The 21,360-nt window shown below is 43.0% G+C and overlaps 1 protein-coding gene across 4 annotated transcripts in view; it reads right to left on the reverse strand.

Moving 5' to 3' along the window:
- enah (ENAH actin regulator) overlaps positions 1 to 21,360 on the reverse strand; it is a 161,295-nt gene that overhangs the window by 71,595 nt on the left and 68,340 nt on the right. For all 4 annotated transcript variants that reach the window (XM_079525390.1, XM_079525392.1, XM_079525391.1 and 1 more), the window contains exons 2-3: positions 16,218 to 16,383; positions 9,031 to 9,208 (exon numbers count right to left, since the gene is read on the reverse strand). In XM_079525390.1, coding sequence (XP_079381516.1) covers positions 9,031 to 9,208; positions 16,218 to 16,383 — 344 coding nt within the window. The remainder of the gene's footprint in view (positions 1 to 9,030; positions 9,209 to 16,217; positions 16,384 to 21,360) is intronic.

Consider the following 21,360-nt stretch of genomic DNA (forward strand, 5'->3'; position numbering starts at 1 on the left):
CAGGTTGCATAAAGTGTTTGCATTCGTAGTACAGACCTGGACCGTGGCTGATGGGTGGCTCGGCTGATCTGGAGTCAGATAAAAGTGGTATGTGTGTTTGTGTAGACAGTAGGCTACTCCTATTAACCTAACAGGTTTATTTAATGTGTAGGCTTTAGAAGGCTAGCCGCTACTTTATAAAACAAGTTGGTAAAGTTGTAGACATCCGTTATTGCGCATGCACGCACGCACGCACACACGCGCGCGCACGGACACACACGCGCACATCTAACCAGTCCCCGACGATACACACTGCAAACATGTTACCATCACTTTACGTCCTCAAGTCGTAACTATTACTCAAAGTATATATTTTTTTAACACATAAATGTGTAGTTTATGAATTGAACACATTGAGGCAAACGCAGCAAATTAAATATGCAGAATGGCTCAACTTCTCCGCCCATTCGCATCGAGTCTACCGAAGCATTACAGTAGGTGTGAATGTGACCTAAGTGAGATTGTTTTAAATTAAATGCAAGGTGAAACTATGTGACAAGACAACATGTTTAACCACTAACTTCAGCACTATATACTTCGTTATATGAGTGACAAGCTGATAGAAATAAAAAGGTCTAATTTAACTTGAATGAAATTCTCTGCTCCGGTCCAGATCTATCTCTGACTCTCTGTCCCCTATCACACCCACCCTCCAAACTGCTACAATCCATCGTAGTTGGGACACTGCACGTACAATATATGTATTTTTTTCAGCTCTCTCCAAGACCTTTCCCTTTTCCCTGTTTTTATGAAGCAACAGCATTGTTCACAGAACTGGACTACAGTATACTGTCACGGTAGGGAGACGTGAGCTTTGACGGTACAACATATACCAGCATTCTAAATCAGTTCCGACATGGTGTCGCGGCAATATTAAATATACCAATAAATTACGTTTCATGCAAGTTGAAAAGGGGTTCACGCGGCACCAGGTTTTACATGAAAATCGGGGACACCATGTTTTAATTAATTGATGGTGATATTAGGTGACAAAGGGTTTAATGAAATTAAACTACTGTAAGTGACAACAGGTTTAAATGAAGGGAGACCAGCTGAAACCAGGCAAAACAGCGGACGACGAGTTGAGACCAGGTGAAACTAGGTGACAGTAGCCCGGACATTTTCAGCAACAAGTGACACAGTCTCATGACAAAGTACAAATCGGGTTTAAGACACACAAACACATATAGCTAATCGCAGTATAAGCCCTCACACACACAGATGAAAGCAAGCTAAGCGTTCTGTTCCATGACCTACACATTTCACCATGGCTCTCCCAAATCTGTAGTATGTCCTCAAGAGACCCAAGAGAGAGAGAGAGAGAGAGAGAGAAAGAGAGACCCAAGAGAGAGAGAGAGAGAGAGAGAGAGACCCAAGAGAGAGAGAGACCCAAGAGAGAGAGAGAGAGACCCGAGAGAGAGAGAGAGAGAGAGAGAGAGAGAGAGAGAGAGAGAGAGAGAGAGAGAGAGACCCGAGAGAGAGAGACCCGAGAGAGAGAGAGAGAGAGAGAGAGAGAGAGCGAGAGCGAGAGAGAGCGAGAGCGAGAGCGAGAGCGACAGAGAGAGAGAGAGACCCAAGAGAGACACACACACACACACACACACACACACACACACACACACACACACACACACACACACACACACACACACACACACACACACACACACACACACACACACACACACACACACACACACACACACACACACACACACACACACACACACACACACACACACACACACACACACACACACACACACACACACACACACACACACACACAACCTTTGGCAACAAGCCACGACCATGTGAATGCCTCAGATGGAAACTATTCTGTGCTTTGTTCAATAGCTCACTCACACATTCCTTCATGGCAAACGGGAATAGACACACATTCTCTCACACATACACAGGCCCAATTCATTCACCTGGCTACATGGCAACCCGATAACCGAATCAAGAATATGCATGGTGGATGGTGAAGCCAAACTGGTATTCATGTCACCCATGCAGCATCATGAAAGCACTAACATTAGGCAAAAACAGCAACTGTACTAATCTTTTGATCGTTCCATTCAGATTCAGAACATGAACCGTGTTACAATATTCTATCACAAGGTGTAAACTGAGATGGACAGTGACAATGTGTGTGAGATGGAGTGCAACTCACACCATTATGAGCCCAAACTTTGTATGCCCCCGGAGGTTGTGATAGCATCCAATAATAGAGGCGAGGGTGTCTGGTTGGCGTAGAGCAGTGCTTCCCAAAGTGGGGTCCGGGGACCCCCAGGGGTCCTTGAGGGAGTTCAAGGACAGTTTGGAACCAAATGGACTCTTAAAGCGCAAATAACATGCATTTTAAAACTGCTTTTAATATTTAATATCATATTGTCTATGTCCCTCAAAGTTATTTCTAATGGTTTGAGCCTCAATCACCACTCTGATATAACCAGGCCTTGTCATTTATTTCTGGACTTTGAAAGCAGTTTTGGCTGCAGTACCACAATGTCCTGAGGTGGTGGGGGTGCTGATATGCAGATTATCTAATATTTGAGTCATTATAATACTGATGCTAGATAAAACCAGGCTTGTTTCCATTCCATGCCAGCTTGGAAAATCAACAATGGCGGACATTGTAAACAAAGTGGAAATGCAAATTTGGAACTGAAGACTGAAGAAGAGGAGGAATTATACAAAGTAGCGTGACATTGATGACATCACGATGAGGCCAAAATCAGTTGAGCTGTTCCTGAGAGCAATTTCCATTAAAACACCCATATGATATGAAAGCCTGATTGTTCAAAATTGGTTATTTGTGGGGATAGAAAACACATATGGGAGCCCCAAAAACACAAAATAAATTGAAAAAGTTGAATTTTATGTTATAGGTCCTTTAACATTGATTTTACGACATAAATTGGGGTTCCAGAGATAGAAATGCCATTAATTGGGGGGTCTGTAGACTAATGCATGTCAAACTGGAGGTCCTTGAAATTAAACAGGTTGACAATCACTGCTAGAGCCGTACACATCTTTTCTTATGGGGGTCCCTGGCATATCTTTTCAAATGAGGGGTCCGCGGGGCGCAGGCTAAATAGTGTCAATTTGGTGGTCCTTGACATGAAAAAGTTTGGGAACCACTGGCGTAGAGGTAAAAAAAATAAAAATAAAAACGCCCACCACCACCGCAGAGACCTTAGATAGGGCGGCTTATTACAATTAATCGTCTGATCGCAATTGTTTTGTCATAATCGTCTCCATGTCGTGACGCTTTGTAAGCTTATAGATCAGCAATCAGCAATCCAAAATTCAATGGCAAAAACAAAATCGTTGATCGCAATTATTTCTTAAATGTGTAATCATGACAGCCCAAGGGTTAGATTCACATTTCCCAGCAGCGGTGTGTCCGGCTTGGCCAAGCACCTCCAACAATCACATCTGTCAGTGTTCATGGGTGGGAAAGCTGGAAGCGGGACTGCATCCTTGTTGCTGCATTAGTAGCCTGGAGCTCACCTATGCTTTCTATGGCATAGGCAGCTCCCGGCAGGATCCGCCGGCAGAAACTGTGCACAGCTGCTGGACAGAGGAGTGTGTGTGTGTACGGGTGTGCGTGTGTGCGTCAATTTAACAAAGGTGCAGACGATCAGAAATCAGCAGAGAGTGATCGACGTTTGCGCTACTCTATGCCGAATTGAAGTGGACTCGGACTTTTTTTTTCTCCCTGGAAATAAAAACGTCTGGGTTTCCGAGGCTACTGCATTAGTGACTCCAACTGGCCACTGTGTGGACGCCTGTTCAGCAGGGAGGGGATATGGGGGAGATAACATTAAACTGTGCTCCTCACTTTATTGCAACTTAATTCAACCAAAGAATTCTTCTATACATTCTTGTTGAGGTGGCCTCTTGCCACTAGGTCAACCAATAAAAACAGAACCCATAGCATTGACAGCTGAGGGGAGGGGATCGAGGAGGGGAGGTGAGGCTGGAGATTCTCCCACAGACAATACTGCGGTACTCCATCATCATATTCACACAGCCACATAAAAAGAAAGACATCCATTACAAAACCAGCAAATTAGTGAAAAGATTAGCACAAATACGCACTCACGCGCACACGCACAAGCACGCTCCGTCCGTTACCAGCTAATCTCCGGCACCGTTGGCCCGATCCAAACTTTGCACACACACTCCCTGGATGCAAACGATGAACCTCTGCCCCAAATTCTCCAGAACAGCCTGTTATAGTGCCACCAGGAGGCCGACCTTTGTAAAACATTTTTTTTGCTATTACTCCTCCAGATTTTGTCCAAAAATCCCGCAAATCGTTACACAGTATTTCTATAGTCATGTGCTCAAGACGAATCTGTCCGATATTTCATATTCCATCCTAAGTGGCTAACATTGGCTTTCAAAGTTTGCAGGAGTGGCCTGTTTTCAAATCATGAACGGAGCGTGTAATTTACGTGAAATATTTCACGCACTTTCCTGCTAGGCTGAGGAATATACCCCCCCCTTTTCACATTGGCCTGTTATAGCGCCACCAACAGGTGGCTTCTTTATGAATGATTGATCAGCACCTACCATCAGTTCCCAGTATTTAATGCACGACTTACCACACCCAAGCGGTGCTATGCTCACTGACGACTGAATATCCCGAAACCCCAGTCGGGGGCCCCCCCGAGCTGTAGCCCACCCTAGCCCAACGGTAAAATCCAGGCCTGGTTGTGGACGTGTTTCCCACACTCTACGGCTCAGTAACAGACAAGGAACCCAGAAATCAGAACATACTTTCAAATAGCAATACTACAAGCTCACAACACGTATCTACTATTTCCCCCTTTTGTATTAGTTCTTTCTAAAGGGGTGGTTGTGGTTATAATGGAAACTTAACCCATTTTGACCTGAGATCAGATTCTAAAAATGTCTTCTACATCCTGACAGTTTTCTGAAAAAGCTGTTTCTATGTCAGATTTTTTTTAAATAGCAGACCTACAAGCTCCAAGCTCGTATGAGCTTGTAGATCTGCTATTTTTCAATAGCTAAAGCATAACATAATGCGAACACCAAAAGGGGTTCCCGCCCAAAATGGGGTAATCAAAAAATCAAAAAAAAACATCATAGTTCACAGAACTTCACAGGTCCTGGAGAGTTTCAGGGTCAGGGAAGGTTCTGGGTTACCTTTGCTAATCGGAAAAAAGAGCCCCCTATCCCCATGGCAAGGAAGCATGCTGTGTTGAGCCAACGGGTGGCGTCTAGTGCTGTGGGAGAAGAGCGGTGGAGCGACGCTAGAGTAGAGCCCTAACAACCTCAGTACTACTACTGATGAGTAGGAGAGGAGTGAGTGAAGACGAGAGGGGAGGAAGGGAATGAGGGGCTGAAGCATGAACAAGTGGAGAGAGAGACAGTGATGGAGTGAGATGGAATAGATCAAATGAGGGAAAAGAGAAGGAAAAAAAAACAATAGCTTGTGAAGACATAAGGGAGAGAGAGAAGTGGAGACTGGAGAGATCAAGTGAGGACAAACATTGAAAGAGAACTAAAATAAGAGAGGGAATAAGAAACGGAGAGAAAGTGAGAAAGCTGGAGGCAGAAGTCTTCAGCTGTGACATTTAAAAGAGCAGCTGAAGAAGTTCCGAGGCCAAAACAAACGGAAAGTATTCTACACTTCATCTTTATGTTGATTCTCTTCTTCTTTTTACGGGAGCTTAACGCAAAAAAGGAAAAAGAAAGAAAGAACAAAAAGAAACAGAAAAAAAACTATGCACTGTAAGACAGTGCACAATGTACAGGTAAATTATTTACATGCAACTGCTGGAGTTCTGTCACTAATCTAATGTGAAAAGTGAAAACCATCTCGACTGCAAAATAAGATGCTGCATGCTCCATATTTATAAAGTAACATGTGTTCCAGTGTGTTGCTGAAATTCAAAGATTCAAACATTTCAGAAATGAAACGTTTCAATAATTTGCAAGATTGTGGAGCCAAAAACTTTGCATTGTAGGCATTTTAACAACTTTCAACCTTGCGTCCCTATTTGGGCATGTCATTATAGGCAAAAACACCTTCATAAAAATCTGTGAAAATAAGCTCACAACAAGTCACAATGCGACACATTGTGAGCTTGTAGATCAGTCAAATTTAACGATTAATTTAGGACAGTGACACGATGTTAGCAGGCTGTCATCACTGCAAACCTTATGATGTACACGGTTCTTCCCCATTTCATTTAGTTCTCTGACTCTCTAAAAGTTGTCTCGTGTCGAGCCGAGTAAAATAAACATTGAGCGTTCGACATGATAAGTGCAGAAAGCATCGCGGATAGGGACTAATGGAAAATATGAAAAGGAAGCAGCTCGTCGTGAGGGCTGTGAAATGTAATTAACAACGGTCATTACCACAGTTCATTATAACCATGATTTATTTAGTGAAAATCTTACATTCAGTCCACACACACACACACACACACACACACACACACACACACACACACACACACACACACACACACACACACACACACACACACACACACACACACACACACACACACACACACACACACACACACACACACACACACACACACACACACACAGTCTCCATGATTCTTTAGGCAAGCTGTAGTGAACTCCATCAGCGGGGGGGGGGGGGGATGACACACACTCATAAACATGTAGAAACACGATAGGAAACACATGTGTGCGTGTGCGCACACAAACATACCTCATTAGCACCTCATTAGCATAACGAGGCACATCACCAATATGTCTTTCATTAGCGGATGGGATTAGTGTGGTGATGACGGATGTATATATATATATATATATATATATATATTTATAATATTTTTAGTTTTGAGAAGAGTTAACTGTTGTCTCACACGCACGCACAGACACGCCCACGACAACTGAAATTGAACAGAGCCACAGGAGACTGTAAGCAAATTAAATCAACCAGCCAATCAGCTGACTAACCATTTCATAAGGACGAGACTGGCACAAATGAATACGTCCATCAGTTGTGGATATGATGAGTATCATTCATTTGCCAACCAACTGGTCCCCTACTGACAGCACAGTGTTGCAGTTTCTCTTAGCTTGGATTCCCTATCGATGATGTCACTGGTGGTCGGGTTTCTGAACTGCCCACAGCCCTCCTATGAAGCACAGACTGAGTAGGCCTAGGTAAACATTGTGCTATTTCATCATGATCATTAGTGAGGACCAATTATATTGAGATAGGTTGAAAAGCGGTGAAGTGGTCCTTTAAACAGGATCCAGTCTGTCCAGGCTCTGTGCAGAACTCTAGTCCTAGGTTTCCAGAAGGAGGAATGCCAGTGTCCTGTTCATCTTCCCATACCTTCCATCTGTTTGATTGGCTCGGCAGCAGATTTGAACCTCATATCATCATATATTTCATCCATGTTACATCAGAAACCTAGTCGCATTGTAACTCGCTCCAGTGATTGGCTAGGCCTTCTGGTCCCTTTTGCCAACTCTGAACTTGGAAAGGCTGCTTTCAGCATCGGTGCACCTGAGTCTTGGAATGTCTTGCAACAAGAACTTAAACTTAATACCCTGGCATCAATTGGTCATTTTAGGAATTTACTCAATAACCGTCCATCACCTGTATGTTGCCGTTTTAACTGATTGCTGAATATATAATTGTATTAACGGTTTGTTGTAACTAATATTGTTGTTGTATTACTGTTTTTTTGTATGTAATCTCGGCATCATTGTAAATGAGGGGTTCCCTCAATGGTCTCTCCGAGAATTTAAATAAAGGTTGAATGAATGAACATATGACACCTTCCTATGTACTATATGCACAGTTACTGTATGCACAGAGCCTCAGCCTAATAGACCCTTCTTCTCCACAGCATCTTCTCCCTCTCCCTCCCTACAGACAGATGAGTAATGACACAGCAAGGCAAAGAGTGTTACTTTCAACCTATCTCCCGCAGCACTATTGGTTTAATCAATTGATAACAAAATCTCATTATGTCACAAACACCTACTGTAGAAAACAAGACCCAAACAATTGTTACTAGGTGTTCAGTTATCATTGCAGCACAACCAGATTTTGATCATTTACAACAGGCATTAAGTCGATGCTCTAGTCTTATCCAAGAGCGACTGCAAGATATGCAACAAACGCCATGAATCCTAGTCACACAGTACAACAACAGGGAAAGTGGTCGAGGAATTAAGAGTGCCAAGAAAACAAGTATGTGCAACAAAGCAACTAGGATAGCAGGTAGGCATCACACCTAGCATCCATCTACATTAACATACTTCACATTAGTGTACAACATACCGAGCATCTATCGAAATAGCATAACTAGTATCTGTCAAAATACTCAACAAGTGCAGACAGATGTATAACGCATGTTAGGGAACGAGGAGGAGTGGAGGACACGGTGATTTTTCAGACTGTGGTGGAAGATGGAGAGTGAGTGACTCTGCAGCACCCTGGATAAAATCACTTAACAACCTTTGTTTATGGTGCTTCAACACAGGTCTGAATCACGGCGGGGAAAACAGTCCATATAGCGTAAAGCATATTGTCTCTGTTGGGAAGAAACGTTGTACTTTATCTCCATATTTAATCCTTTCATGTTTCGTTTTTTGTAAATTAGTGTTAATGCCATTTTATACTTTATTATATGACAGTGTAGTGCAAAAGATGCTAAAATAGCTGATTCACAAGCTCACAACTCTAAAAAACTTTTTTTTGGCATCTAAAATTACTTGCCCAAAATAGGGACACAAGGTTAAAAGTGGTTTAATAAGTGCGTGTGGGGGTTTTATACACAACCAATGAAAATTATGAAGAGCTCGTAACTAATAATAACTACAGGTATATTGGATCCATTGAAACGGTTTTTGGTTTCCACCCAACAACACCACCAATATACTGTAATTCATCTACAAAGACTTGTACTGTAGTGTAAAGGGAAGTGGCAGTGGTCTATTGTACAGTACCTGCGTCCTGGGAGTTTAGGACCTCCAGGGCATGCATCATGGCACTGGCAAATACGTTGGCGTCCTCCTTGCTGCCAAAGTTGAGGCCGTAGACCTGGCGAGCGTCGCGCCATTGGTGGAAGGTTTGCGTGGCCTGGTTGTACTTCAGCCCCTTGGGAATGGCACAGTTGATCACCACCTGCGAGGAGTCAGAAAAACAGTTGACATTTTACAAAAGGAAATGCTGTTATGAAATTTGGTTTGTCTGAAAACACAGAGAAAGGTTCCTACACGGTGGGATAGTATATTTTGTGCATTGCATTACATTTATTACACTATTTGTCACGGCGAATAAAAGCATCAAGGTGTATGAATGAGGCACGCATCACCAAATTAGTAGTTTTATAAAGATTGTTTATTTGGTCCATCGTCACACTGTGTAAGGACCTTAAGGGATTAGACGACAGAGTTCAGCAAGGGCAAGTTGCTGGAATTTATTGATTTAACTCTATATTGGAGAGTCAATATCAGCATGTTTATATTATACGGTTTTCATCAGCGGCAGCCAAGAAACACTGACAAACTGAAATAAAAGCCACTTCAATTTATTGCAGTCTATTTTTTCCCTACAATGTCGATCTTGGAATTAAAATGTACAGTAAACTAACTTGTAAAAAATGTTTCATGGAGCAGTTCTGTGCACATGTTAAAATAAAATAAACGGGGGCGCGTGACACACACACACACACACACACACACACACACACACACACACACACACACACACACACACACACACACACACACACACACACACACACACACACACACACACACACACACACACACACACACACACACACACACACACACACACACACACAATGTTGGCTTTATCGATCAATCTACCACTCAGTCAGGAAACATGAGGAATCTCCAAAAGCGCTTATATGATCAATACACAATGATCAATACTCTACACAGAAATGATTCCTTCTCACAGATAAACACGCATTTAATATACTGTGTGTGCATGTGCGAATGAGAGGATGACAAAGCAGGGGAATAATAATATTCCCTCTGTCTGTCTACACTACAGTAATATGTCTCAAATCTAATTTACACACAACAACATTTGGGACATTGCTGCCCAGGGACATAATTCTCCACTTGCTCGGCTTCTTCTCAGCTCTGCTTCAGATGCTATAGCAATGGGGTTTTAAGTGTCCTGGGCATGCAGCCAAGTGGAAACACCTTCCTCAACTCGTCTCGGGAGTTAAAGGGATGACGATGATTAGAGCTGCAGTGCACGCCATTTGGTCCGGCGACACCATGGGGCATTAACGAGTTGTGACGTTCCCAATTTCCTCATCACCCGGCATTAAGTATTAAGGAGACTCCCTCACTTTGTTTGCCGTTTACATTACAGTACAACAGGGGTTCTCAACCCGTGGGTCACGACCCCTCGGGGGGGGTCGCCAAATTATTTTGGGGGGTCCCCAAATTATTTTCATAACTGAAAAATGGAAATGAAGAGTTTACATGGTACACATAGTACATGCGTACACCTCCCTAATGATTATATCTGGTTTCAGTATTTATTTATGGTGTTTTGTATGGTGTATTATTAAGGTTATTGTAGCAGTCAATTTATATTGGGGGTCGGGAGGGGGAGGGGCGGGGGTCCCGAGACATTGCCAAAGCATTTCTGGGGGTCCCCGGGCCAAAAACGTTGATAACCCCTGCAGTACAAGACTGAGCATGGAGGCCCCGGCCTGTATTCTTTCTTCTACCTCAACTAGAAGGCAAAAATACTAACCTCACTCACCGTGCAATTTCGCACTGAAATAACATAATAACACGCATATACCCATAATCACCCTGTTCAGTGGTCATCATGGAAGGCACCCTGCAGTACATTATTCCATTGAAGAAAATATGATTACCGTAGATCAGGGGTTCTCAACCTTTTTGGCCGGGGACCCCCGAAAATGCTTTGGCAACGTCTCGGGACCCCCGCCCCGCCCCCTCCCGACCCCAAATATAAATTGACTGCTACAATAACCTTAAACCATTTTGGGCGGGAACCCCTTTTGGTGTTTTAAGCATTGTTATAATTTAGCTATTGAAAAATAGCAGATCTACAAGCTCATAGCGCGCCACCGAGTGGCGCGCTACGAGCTTGTAGGTCTGCTATTTTTGAAAAATCGTGAAAATAATTATTTTTTTTTAAATCTTTTTTTTTTTTTTTTTTTTTTAATAATTTGGGGACCCCCTAAAATAATTTGGCGACCCCCCGAGGGGTCGCGACTCACGGGTTGAGAACCCCTGCCGTAGATCACATAAACACTGAGATGGGGGTCAAAGTTTGCCCAACACCGTTCGGGTCAGTGAGCAGATCTACTGGACTGCGGCGCCCCGCCTGTTTGCTTTTGGAAAACAAATGCCCAGCACCAGCACCAGCTGTGTTTATTTCAACCATCCAGACCATGCTGTTGACCCAGGAAGACAAAACCAGCCCTCGACCAAATTCTATCTTCATTATACTGTCTGGTTGGCAGGCAGGAAGGGGTTCTCATAACCACTCATTTATTGATGAATGAATGCCTGATATAATAAGTGTCCGACAAGCGTGAAGACGAATGATGCCAGTGTAACTCGAGCTCCCGCTCTGCTCGGTCTATGGATGGCGGGGAAAAAGAGATGTGGATGTTATAACAGCGGAGCCACGAAGGCCAACAATCAGCCTGGGGTGACAGTCATTCAGGCACTTCATCTAGTTTTAACACATTTATTTTTACGTTTTATTTATTTATGTATTTATTTAGTTTGTCTCAGAGGCAGAATAGTACCTGTACACACATGCTTAAATAACCATAATCCTGGCATTCGCCTTTTGGACAATTTAATTAATTTTCTTCAAAATAGCAAATCCACTGACTGTACAAGCTCAAAATGTATCATGATGACAGGTATTTGTTCAAAGGAATATTGTGATATTTGATTTCGTCCATATTGCCCAGCCAGCCCCGACAGAAAAAACAGAAATCAATTTCATAACAAGACTGGTGTTTCTCGCATGTGAGCATCTGTGTGTTCCTTCACCAGCAGAGCTTGCACATCACAAAAATAGACTTCCTTGCTTTCCCGAAGGCGAACGCCGGTTCCAGCCCCCAAAATACGATTTTGACTGTCACAAATGCATTTTCTATGGTCCCATGTGGGAAACTGTTTGTTTTGAGCCCCGCTTAAAGTATTAAGCTGTTGAACCATTATCAGCAAATGTTCTATGCTGTTAAATATGGTGCTTCCGAAGAACATACGGTACTGGAGAACAGGGAGGTAAATGCCTTGCTCAATGAATGTATGCCAGGAGCCGAGGCTGACATAAAACATTTATCCAGGGTAGGAATGGAGTTGCTGACAAAATCACAGACTATACCTCGATATCGATAATGTGACGATATGTTGGGAATGAGTATTGGTGCTTTCAAAAGGTTATCAGACATGTGGATGTGATGACCAAACAGATTATTGAAAATGTTATTAATTTACTGTGCAGCCTTTGAGAGAAGGAAAATACTACCCAGGGGGCAAAGGGGGTGTGCTGCATTTGCCATAACATCAAAGGTTGTCCACCCAAAATAATATCTATGACCCAGTAGGATCACAAACTACACACACCGGTACATTTTTTGCTGGAAATCCAATATGCCACAATATTAGTAATTTTAAACAGAGAGATATCTCCACGAAACTTCACAGGTTGATCAATGCCATGAATACAACATTTTTTTGTATTGCAAATTGTTTCTATGGAATCCAATATGGCCGCCACAATATTAGCACAAAGGTTTGGCTCCAACTTCTGAACCAGATGAGCTAGAAACGCAAACTTGGTGTCCATTTCATGGTTTTTATTATTGGGTGTGTCTGGACCCTTAACAGTTTAGAGGCCCCAGACGGAGATCACCGTCAAGTTCAAGTTCATGGTCAAGTGCCCCAGACGGAGATTGATAAATGGGACGGAGATTAATGATATCAAAACCGATCGCATCGCTCCACAGCCTAGGAGCGCTTGTTGCCCAATCCTCGGTGTTGAACAACAGTGACACGTCATCGAAAATGTTCCCTGCCTGTTTAGCGGACGAAAACGAAAATCTTAAAACGTTCATAACTCGCGATCTAAATCATCCCGTCTAATTATGAAAAAAGATCCTGTTAGACGGCGCTCCGCGGTCCAGTCGCTAGTCGCGATAGATTTATTCTTACCTCCCATTGTTTTCGATCGACTCTAGAGTGGTGTGGCTATTGTTAGCTGCTATACAGACATTCACAACAACTTCCGGTGCGCCGGTAAAAGTGGTCCGGGTGCTATAAATGATGGGCACATTTTATTAATGGATTAAATAGGTCCGGGCCCTCAAAGTGTTAACAGGTTCCGTCCATCCGACGTGCCCACAAGTCATAACAAGTGCCCACAAGTCACGCTTCGCATTTCGTTCATGCACGGTCCGGTCCGGTGGTTTTGATCTGATGGATACTAAGCTCTTCATTTCTGACTTCTCAACTGCCTCTAGTTCAAAATATGAACGCGATGGATTATTTAGCGATATTATGGAAACGAGAACAAGGTAAGCAAGCAAAAAAAGATCTCCGTTTTGGTCTTCCCGGCCCCCCAAGCTTCTATTTTGAAGGAATCCCGGCGCTGATTGTGTTAATGTGCATATTTACTGTACAAGATGGTGCTTTACCATGACTTTTACCATGATTGTTGATCACTTTGGCAAATGTTATGCTTTTGAAACAATATTGGCTCCATTGGCTAAGGTTAATGGCACAGAGGGGACATGTATTCTTGAGCTTGCATATTGTTAAAATGGCTGCAAACGTGAAAACGAAAAGAGACATTACATTTCCCGTCAGATCCTATGTAGAGTTGCTGTACCAGGATAATTGCAATAACCAAAATGCCAGATGACAGCCTCATAGCTAAATCTTAAGGTCAAAAAGAAGAAACGCAGGAAGACCAGAGGCGACCGAGTCTTTTCTGTCGTAGGCCCCAAAACTATGGAACGTGCTCCCCTCCCACGTCAAACTGGTCCATGGAGACGTTTAAATCTCGTCTTAAAACCCACCTTTACACCTTGGCTTTTAATCCCGCTTGAGAGTTTCTATGGCCTACGTTTTGTTTCAAACTGGTCCATGGAGACGTTTAAATCTCGTCTTAAAACCCACCTTTACACCTTGGCTTTTAATCCCGCTTGAGAGTTTCTATGGCCTACGTTTTGTTTCACTGGCGCTGCTGCGTCTTTCAGTGATGTGTTTGTGTTGTGTTTTACTATGTGTTATTCTTGCTGTTGCTTTTCTGTGTTTTAGCTAGTGTATTTAGTTTTATTTTTCTGTACAGCACTTTGTTAACCTTGCGTTGTAAAATGTGCTATATAAATGAAGTGGATTGGATTGGATAGATATTGATATCACATCGGCCAGCTATTATAAAGGTCCTTGTTGGCACATTTTTTTAAACGTTCGGGTTGCGCAGTGGTAAAAGTAGCTGCCCACCACCAATACGTCTGGGGGTTCAAATCCAACGTGGTGCACAGTTTGCCTGTGGTTGGGGGTAGGGAAGCCGGGCGGGGAGGGTGAGATTTGACACTGCAAGGCGCTGGTGATTCAAATGTGATTAATGACGATGAAGTTTATTTAGTTATTTATTCGTCCTGCCTCTCTATGAATCTGTTTCTTCTTCCCTTCAGTGTATCCACTATCCATCTAGTCTACCGAGGCAAAGGTGCTGTAAAATAATTGTTTAAAAATAGCTATCCTGGGGGGTTTCTAAATGAGGGCATGCAGTGAGAATCCTGTCATTAGAATATTCTTCCACTGCACTTTACATAGATCTAGGGTCTGTGTCAAAATGACAAAATAATGCAAATTATTGCACACTTAAGGTACCTACGTACAGTACAGTAGCTAATTAGCAGCGGGTGGACCGTTGAGTAAAATGTGAACACCAGGTTGTTACAGTAAAACTGTTCCCTAAAACGCTAACCCCAAGCAGAGATGAAGAGTGGGAAAGTAGAGCCAAACCACCATCTCGGTCTGGCTGATACGTTAGTAATTATTTGGCCGTTTTGACCACATCCGTATCTGGAATTATGCAGCCGATGTGTGCCAATGTTTTAGCAATTTACAACCTGGCACATCGATAATTTGGCCATTTTGAAAACAGAAACTTTCAAATCTAAGAACATTTTGTATGTCTATGACTCTCCAAAATCAGGATCAGATCCAAAAATCGACCATGCTTAGAGTTCTAGAGTCCTCTGTGAGTAGTGTAGAGTAGAATAGTCAGTACTTATCCTCCCCTCTCTCTCTCTCTTTATCTCTTCCCACATGGAAGAGCTGATAAATAAGATGGAGAGGATTGTAGGATTGCTGAGCCAGTGTTTTCTGCCTCTGGCAAAAAAGAATCGTGGGATGAACAGGTTCTCACATACACATGAAATTTTACATCCCCCCCCCCCCACACACACACACACACACACACACACACACACACACACACACACACACACACACACACACACACACACACACACACACACACACACACACACACACACACACACACACACACACACACACACACACACACACACACACACACACACACACACACACACACACACACACACACACACACACACACACACACACACACAGCTATACTCTACATACACACACACATCGGTTCCTTGTCTGCAAGATGTCTGATCTTTTACTACATCATGATCCACCTCTCAGGTCGTCTATATGGCAGGTCTGCATTCTGTACCAGAATCAGAACCAACTCTGAAGAAGCATCGTTGAGTTTTTGTGGAACAAACTCCCAGAAAACTGCAGGTTTACAAACTTTTAGTCCTTTTAACTCAAAGCATGAAACCCGTTTGTCACTGCCTTTTAGCAGTGGCAAACAGCTTTGTAGCTGAACGTAAAAATGTTGGTGTGTTTAATTTACAGTAGGTGCTTCTGTGTACCAGCACTAACCGTAAGGTAACTGGACATATTCAAAGAGAAGAATATAAACTAGAAGTTTCCTATATTGACATTCCCAAAATAGGGACAACGGCAACTGACCTCTAGAATATGAATACCAACTCCTAAAAGTCATTGGATCTACAATTGGAGCCTTGCTCACTGACCTGATGGTCCTGGATCTTGCGTCCGACCACGCGGAAGGCGTTGTTGCCCGTGTGGTGGTAGATGTGAACGCGGCTGAAGCCTGTGGCGCCGCCGGCGGGAACCCACTTCTTGTTGGCATCGTCGTACACCATGACAGCGGCCCGCGCCTGGCAGATACTCTGTTCACTGCAAAGACAATGAAACGGAGAGAGAGAGAGAGAGTGTGAGTGCGTGCAAATGTAACAAAAATGCATTCGTTTGGCATCTGAATGTGCTTGTCTTTTTTTTGTTGTCCCTGTTAAATCTATGAAAAGAGTAATATCTGATTTATTTGAGTCGGGCAGAGAATCTACACATATAACAAGAGTGTTAATGCAACTCATTTTCCTGCCCTGTATAGGTAAGCAATAAATTAACACATTGCTTTTTATTTTTTTACTTTGTTTAATTTAGTTTATAATATCCTATAATGAGGATGCAAGTAAATTGCATGCAAGTAAATTCAATTGAAACAAACAAAACAACAAAAACTGTAATTACAGTGCAGGCCAGGAAGCCTTATTATGCAAGCATTATTAAACAAAAACTAAAATTAATTATTACTCATCAGGATTTTATATTAGAGGAACATAGCAGAGAGGAAGAAAGACACTCTTAATTGATTATTCAAATAAATTCCTTGCTTTTAATTTAAAAACAAACAAAGAAAATCTAACAAACTGCGGTATGTTTTTGAAAATGCATGATCAGCAGTAATGTGGTTGTCAAAGGGCTAAACATGGTAGTGTGCTGGTATGGTCCTTTAGCCACTTTCAACCTGGTGTCCCTATTTTTGGCATGGCATCATCCTACTAGAAATGCATGAAGTCCATGTGCGTCTGTAGTTCACGTATGCGAGAACAGTCCCACCAACCGACTTCAAACTCATCGCGCACATTCCCGAACAGAGAGCGGTGCCCCGCGTCAAGTCGGTCGGTACAACTGGTACTTTGACAACGGGTACAACGAGTATTGCATAACAGGGCGGGGAATACATTTCACACATATGTAAAGAGACTTGCATCATTCCCGAGTAGGTCGGTGCCCACTGGGATCTGATCTAGTTTATCCAATCATTAAATCACGATCACAGGCAGTTTACAAGAACCAAAAACCACTGGATATCTGTATCTGTCCGTGGGTCTGCAGAGGACGCACCGAATCACTTTGTGTTTGGGAGGGGTGTGGGCACCAGCTTCCCTGATTGGCCAAACCGACCCGTCAGCTTCCCGGATTGGCTTATGTAAGATAACAATATATGACTATAGGCTACATCAGATAAAGGAATATTGCAAACAGGTGGGCATGTATTTATAACCTTGGATTTTTTACCAGCTGCAAGCTGAGTCTAACATCGATGTGCAAGCTAGTCCTCTAGTCCAGCTGGTTTTCTCATTGGCTGACATCGCTGTGCTAGTCCAGTTGGCTTTCTGATTGGCTAAACCACGATGCGCTGTTCGAAAATATCGAAAATAGCAGATCTATAAGCTCAGCTATTTTCACCATTGGTTATATGACAACATATGGCTGTACGTGTTAATGAGGGAACCGAGCAGGGCAGAGCTGTTGGGGCCCCCCCCTCCCCCCACCATTTTGGATCGTGCCATTATGATCCCAACAATCTAAGACTTACATAACTGAAGCAGTAGATGTGAAATTAATTCACCTCCTCTACAACCTCATGGAGAGCTGCCTAAAGCCCTATGGACCTTCACATTGAACACCACTGTTCCTTCATTAACTGATAAGACTTGAAATCCACTTTATGCTTTGATCCCCACCAGCCTGCTAAAACACCTTTCACTAAGACGCGGAGAGAGATAAAAAGAAGGATACAACTCGGAGCTAAATGAACAACATTAACCCTGGCGTCCCCAATTTTGGCAAGTTTTCGAAATTTGAAAATAAATTTAGAAAAAAATCAGTTTGCTTTTATTTCTTATATCAGAAGCTATGTGTTTATTTATGTATTTATTTTAATGCTTAAATGTTTTTCAATTTAATTTCAAATCATCTGCAATCTGTAGTCCAGTCTAGGACTCTACTCTACAAACACATGATTCATTCTGGGACAGGTAAATTACTAAATTCTGCTGAGTAGCACGTCACTGCACCTTCACAGGGCTTTGGAACATGAACATTCCAGCAGACAATTTCTATTCTATTCTTGTCGTTATCCCATTCCCGCTGAGCAGAGAAATGCTAAGAACATTAATCTAAGGTAATACGTGTCCCGTCTTCACACTCTTTGTTTCTCTCTCTACATCTCCTTTCCTTCTATCAATCTCTCTCTCTCTCCCTCTCGCTCTCTCTCTCCATCACCTCACTCTTTGTCTCCCTGCCTACAACTCCTCCTGCTCTTTGCCTCTACCTTCTTCATCAGTCCTTTATATTCCCATCAGGGAGACAGATAGAGAGAGAAAGAGAGAGAGGACACTTCTGCAGTAAGGCACTTTTCACAGTATTACGACCTATTAAAGAAGCTTTGTCCCCAGGGCTCTATACTGGGTCCCCTCTTTTTTTCCCCCTCGACACCAAATCTCTCCTCCGAAAACAGCCGATCTCCAAGCTCACGACAGTTCGCAAATAACACGAATACTACAACAATACTATATGGAAATAGTTCTGGTTGTACCCCTTCTTTTACCACCGTCCACCACCATTTCATCCACCGGTGGCAGCACTTCCAACACTGGTATTGGTGGCGTGTACAAGAGCGGGGGGTTGAAAAGAGCCAAAATGCTGAGAGAAAGGAAAATAAATACAGTGTTTGGGGAAGAGCGGTGAGTGGGGAAGCGGATCCACTCACCTTGTATTTAAAAATACATGTGCTAGGAATGGGAATATGCTACAAGACTGAGCATCCATACTCAAAAGCATCACACATACAGTAGGCATAGGTATGAATCCAGTTTCATCTGCATGCATGGGTATACATAAAACCACCATTAGTAGTACTGTATAATATACTCCTCGCCCAAGCTGAAAATGTCTCTAAAAACAACCTTGGACCACCTAAAAACAGCTGTGAAATATTTAGCTATAAACATGTACAGTATCTACCCTACACACCGTCACTAATGCATGCCCTATTGAACTATTCAACAACTTCTTGGCTCTCTATAGGTTTTAGAAGAGATACAGTTGGAGGCCATCGATATTGTCCTTTTCTTTTTGCTGAGGTTTGCATGATCTGCGCAAAAGGACAGTTAACCCATTTTGGGCGGGAACCCCTTTTGGTGTTTTAAACATTATGTTATAATTTAGCTATTGAAAAATAGCAGATCTACAAGCTCATAGCGCGCCACCGAGTGGCGCGCTACGAGCTTGTAGGTCTGCTATTTTTTAAATATCGTGAAAATATTTATTTCAGAAAACTGGAGGATTTAGAAGGATTTTTTAAAATTTTGAGGTCAGGCCTAAATGGGTCAAATGATAAGGGACAATATCGGTGGCACCCAACTGTACTGCAATCTAATTAACACTTAAACACCCTTAGCAGCTTGCCCTTTCATCAGACACAAAAAATAATATAGTGGAGAAAAAGAAAGGACGGAAAAGAAAAGGAACACTAATTTACAATTTACTAATGGGTCACCGTCACTGAAATACTGTATTTAACAATTAACATACAGTCAAATTATCAAAGGCTTAAACTGTTGAACAAGGTGTAGTGAGTTTGGCAAGGAAACAAGTTTATTTTCCCCCAGCAGTTTGCCCTGGGTGGTGGACAGATGCACACTGATTATGCAACAGCCAGCTGCTAGTGGATGCTGAGGTTTAGAGCAAGACAATGTTAGTATGACTGCTATACAGTATGGAAATAATAGCCCACCCAGAATGGAGCTAGAATGGAACTGCAAAATCCCCATCTTTTGAACGTACATGTAGCCTAACCCTGGCTGGTTCAGAAACAAATCCCTCCAGTGTTTTCACGTTTGTAAAGTGAACTGAAACACTAAGCCAAAGCCGCTTTAAAATATTAACCAGATAAATCCTACTTTGGGCATGTCATTATAGGCGAAGATCTCGTACAACTAACTATATAATATAGGGCTATTGTGGTTAAGAACACCCCCTGTACAATGTAGTGTGCGGTCAGGGGGGCTCTCGGACTGCCTGGAATCAATCACTGAGGCCATTTAAACACTCCAGAACTGGAGTTGTTGCATGGCTGCGTGTGTTGCTGATTGTGGTTGCTTGGTGTGGTGCGATCGGAAGTTGGAGAGCCCTTGTTCACTGCCATGGAATGATATGGCGCTTCGAAACCAGTGGACAGACCACAGCTCTGGCCTGTAACATTCCAACTAGAGAGAGAGAGATAGAGAGATAGCGTGCGTGCGTGCGTGCGTGCGTGTTGTGCGTGCGTGCGTGCGTGCGTGCGTGCGTGCGTGCGTGCGTGCGTGCGTGCGTGCGTGCGTTATGAATCAATGACAGAGAGGGACAACATGCATGTTGGTGCGCACAGGCAAGAGAGAAAGAAAAGCAGATGTATATAAATATTTGCAAAATAAGTATACAAGCGCACATCTGTCTGTATGTACTGTATATATCTCTCAGAGATAAGATACCGTTATGTGCATGTAAAAAGCATCCGTGCGTGCGTGCGTGCGTGCGTGCGTGCGTATTTCGACCCGAGGCCCAGGCTGTCTGTCCCGTTCCGACCACAGCGCAGCTAGCTAGAAGCCAGAGGAATCCAACCAGAAGCCTAATGCAGAGAGAGGGGAGTACGGGACACTCGGGACAGGGACAAGTCACTGCAGTGTAAAACCCCTCTGAACACATCACTGTAGTGTGCAATAAAGCCAACATGACACGGTCATTGTCCCTCACGCACTGGCCCGTTGACTGTCGACCTTTGGCTGTTTTTGTTTTTCCCTCACATAACGGTATCATTCCGGATGCCACATTTGTCTCTTTAACCTATTAAAACCGGGAAAGCATCAGTGTCATTTTTAGCATAGTGCAAGTTTTTTCAGATGGGGCCAAATACATATCATTTTGAGGGTCCTTGGCACAAAAAGGTTTGAGAACTGCTGATTTAGAAGGAATTTTGTAGAATTGGCCCCTGGTCTTAATCTGGGGAGAGCCATAACAAAAACAAAAGAAGTCTCAGTGTGGAGT

Source organism: Electrona antarctica, assembly GCF_951216825.1.
Source record: "Electrona antarctica genome assembly, chromosome: 17".
In the NCBI taxonomy this organism is placed as follows: domain Eukaryota; kingdom Metazoa; phylum Chordata; class Actinopteri; order Myctophiformes; family Myctophidae; genus Electrona; species Electrona antarctica.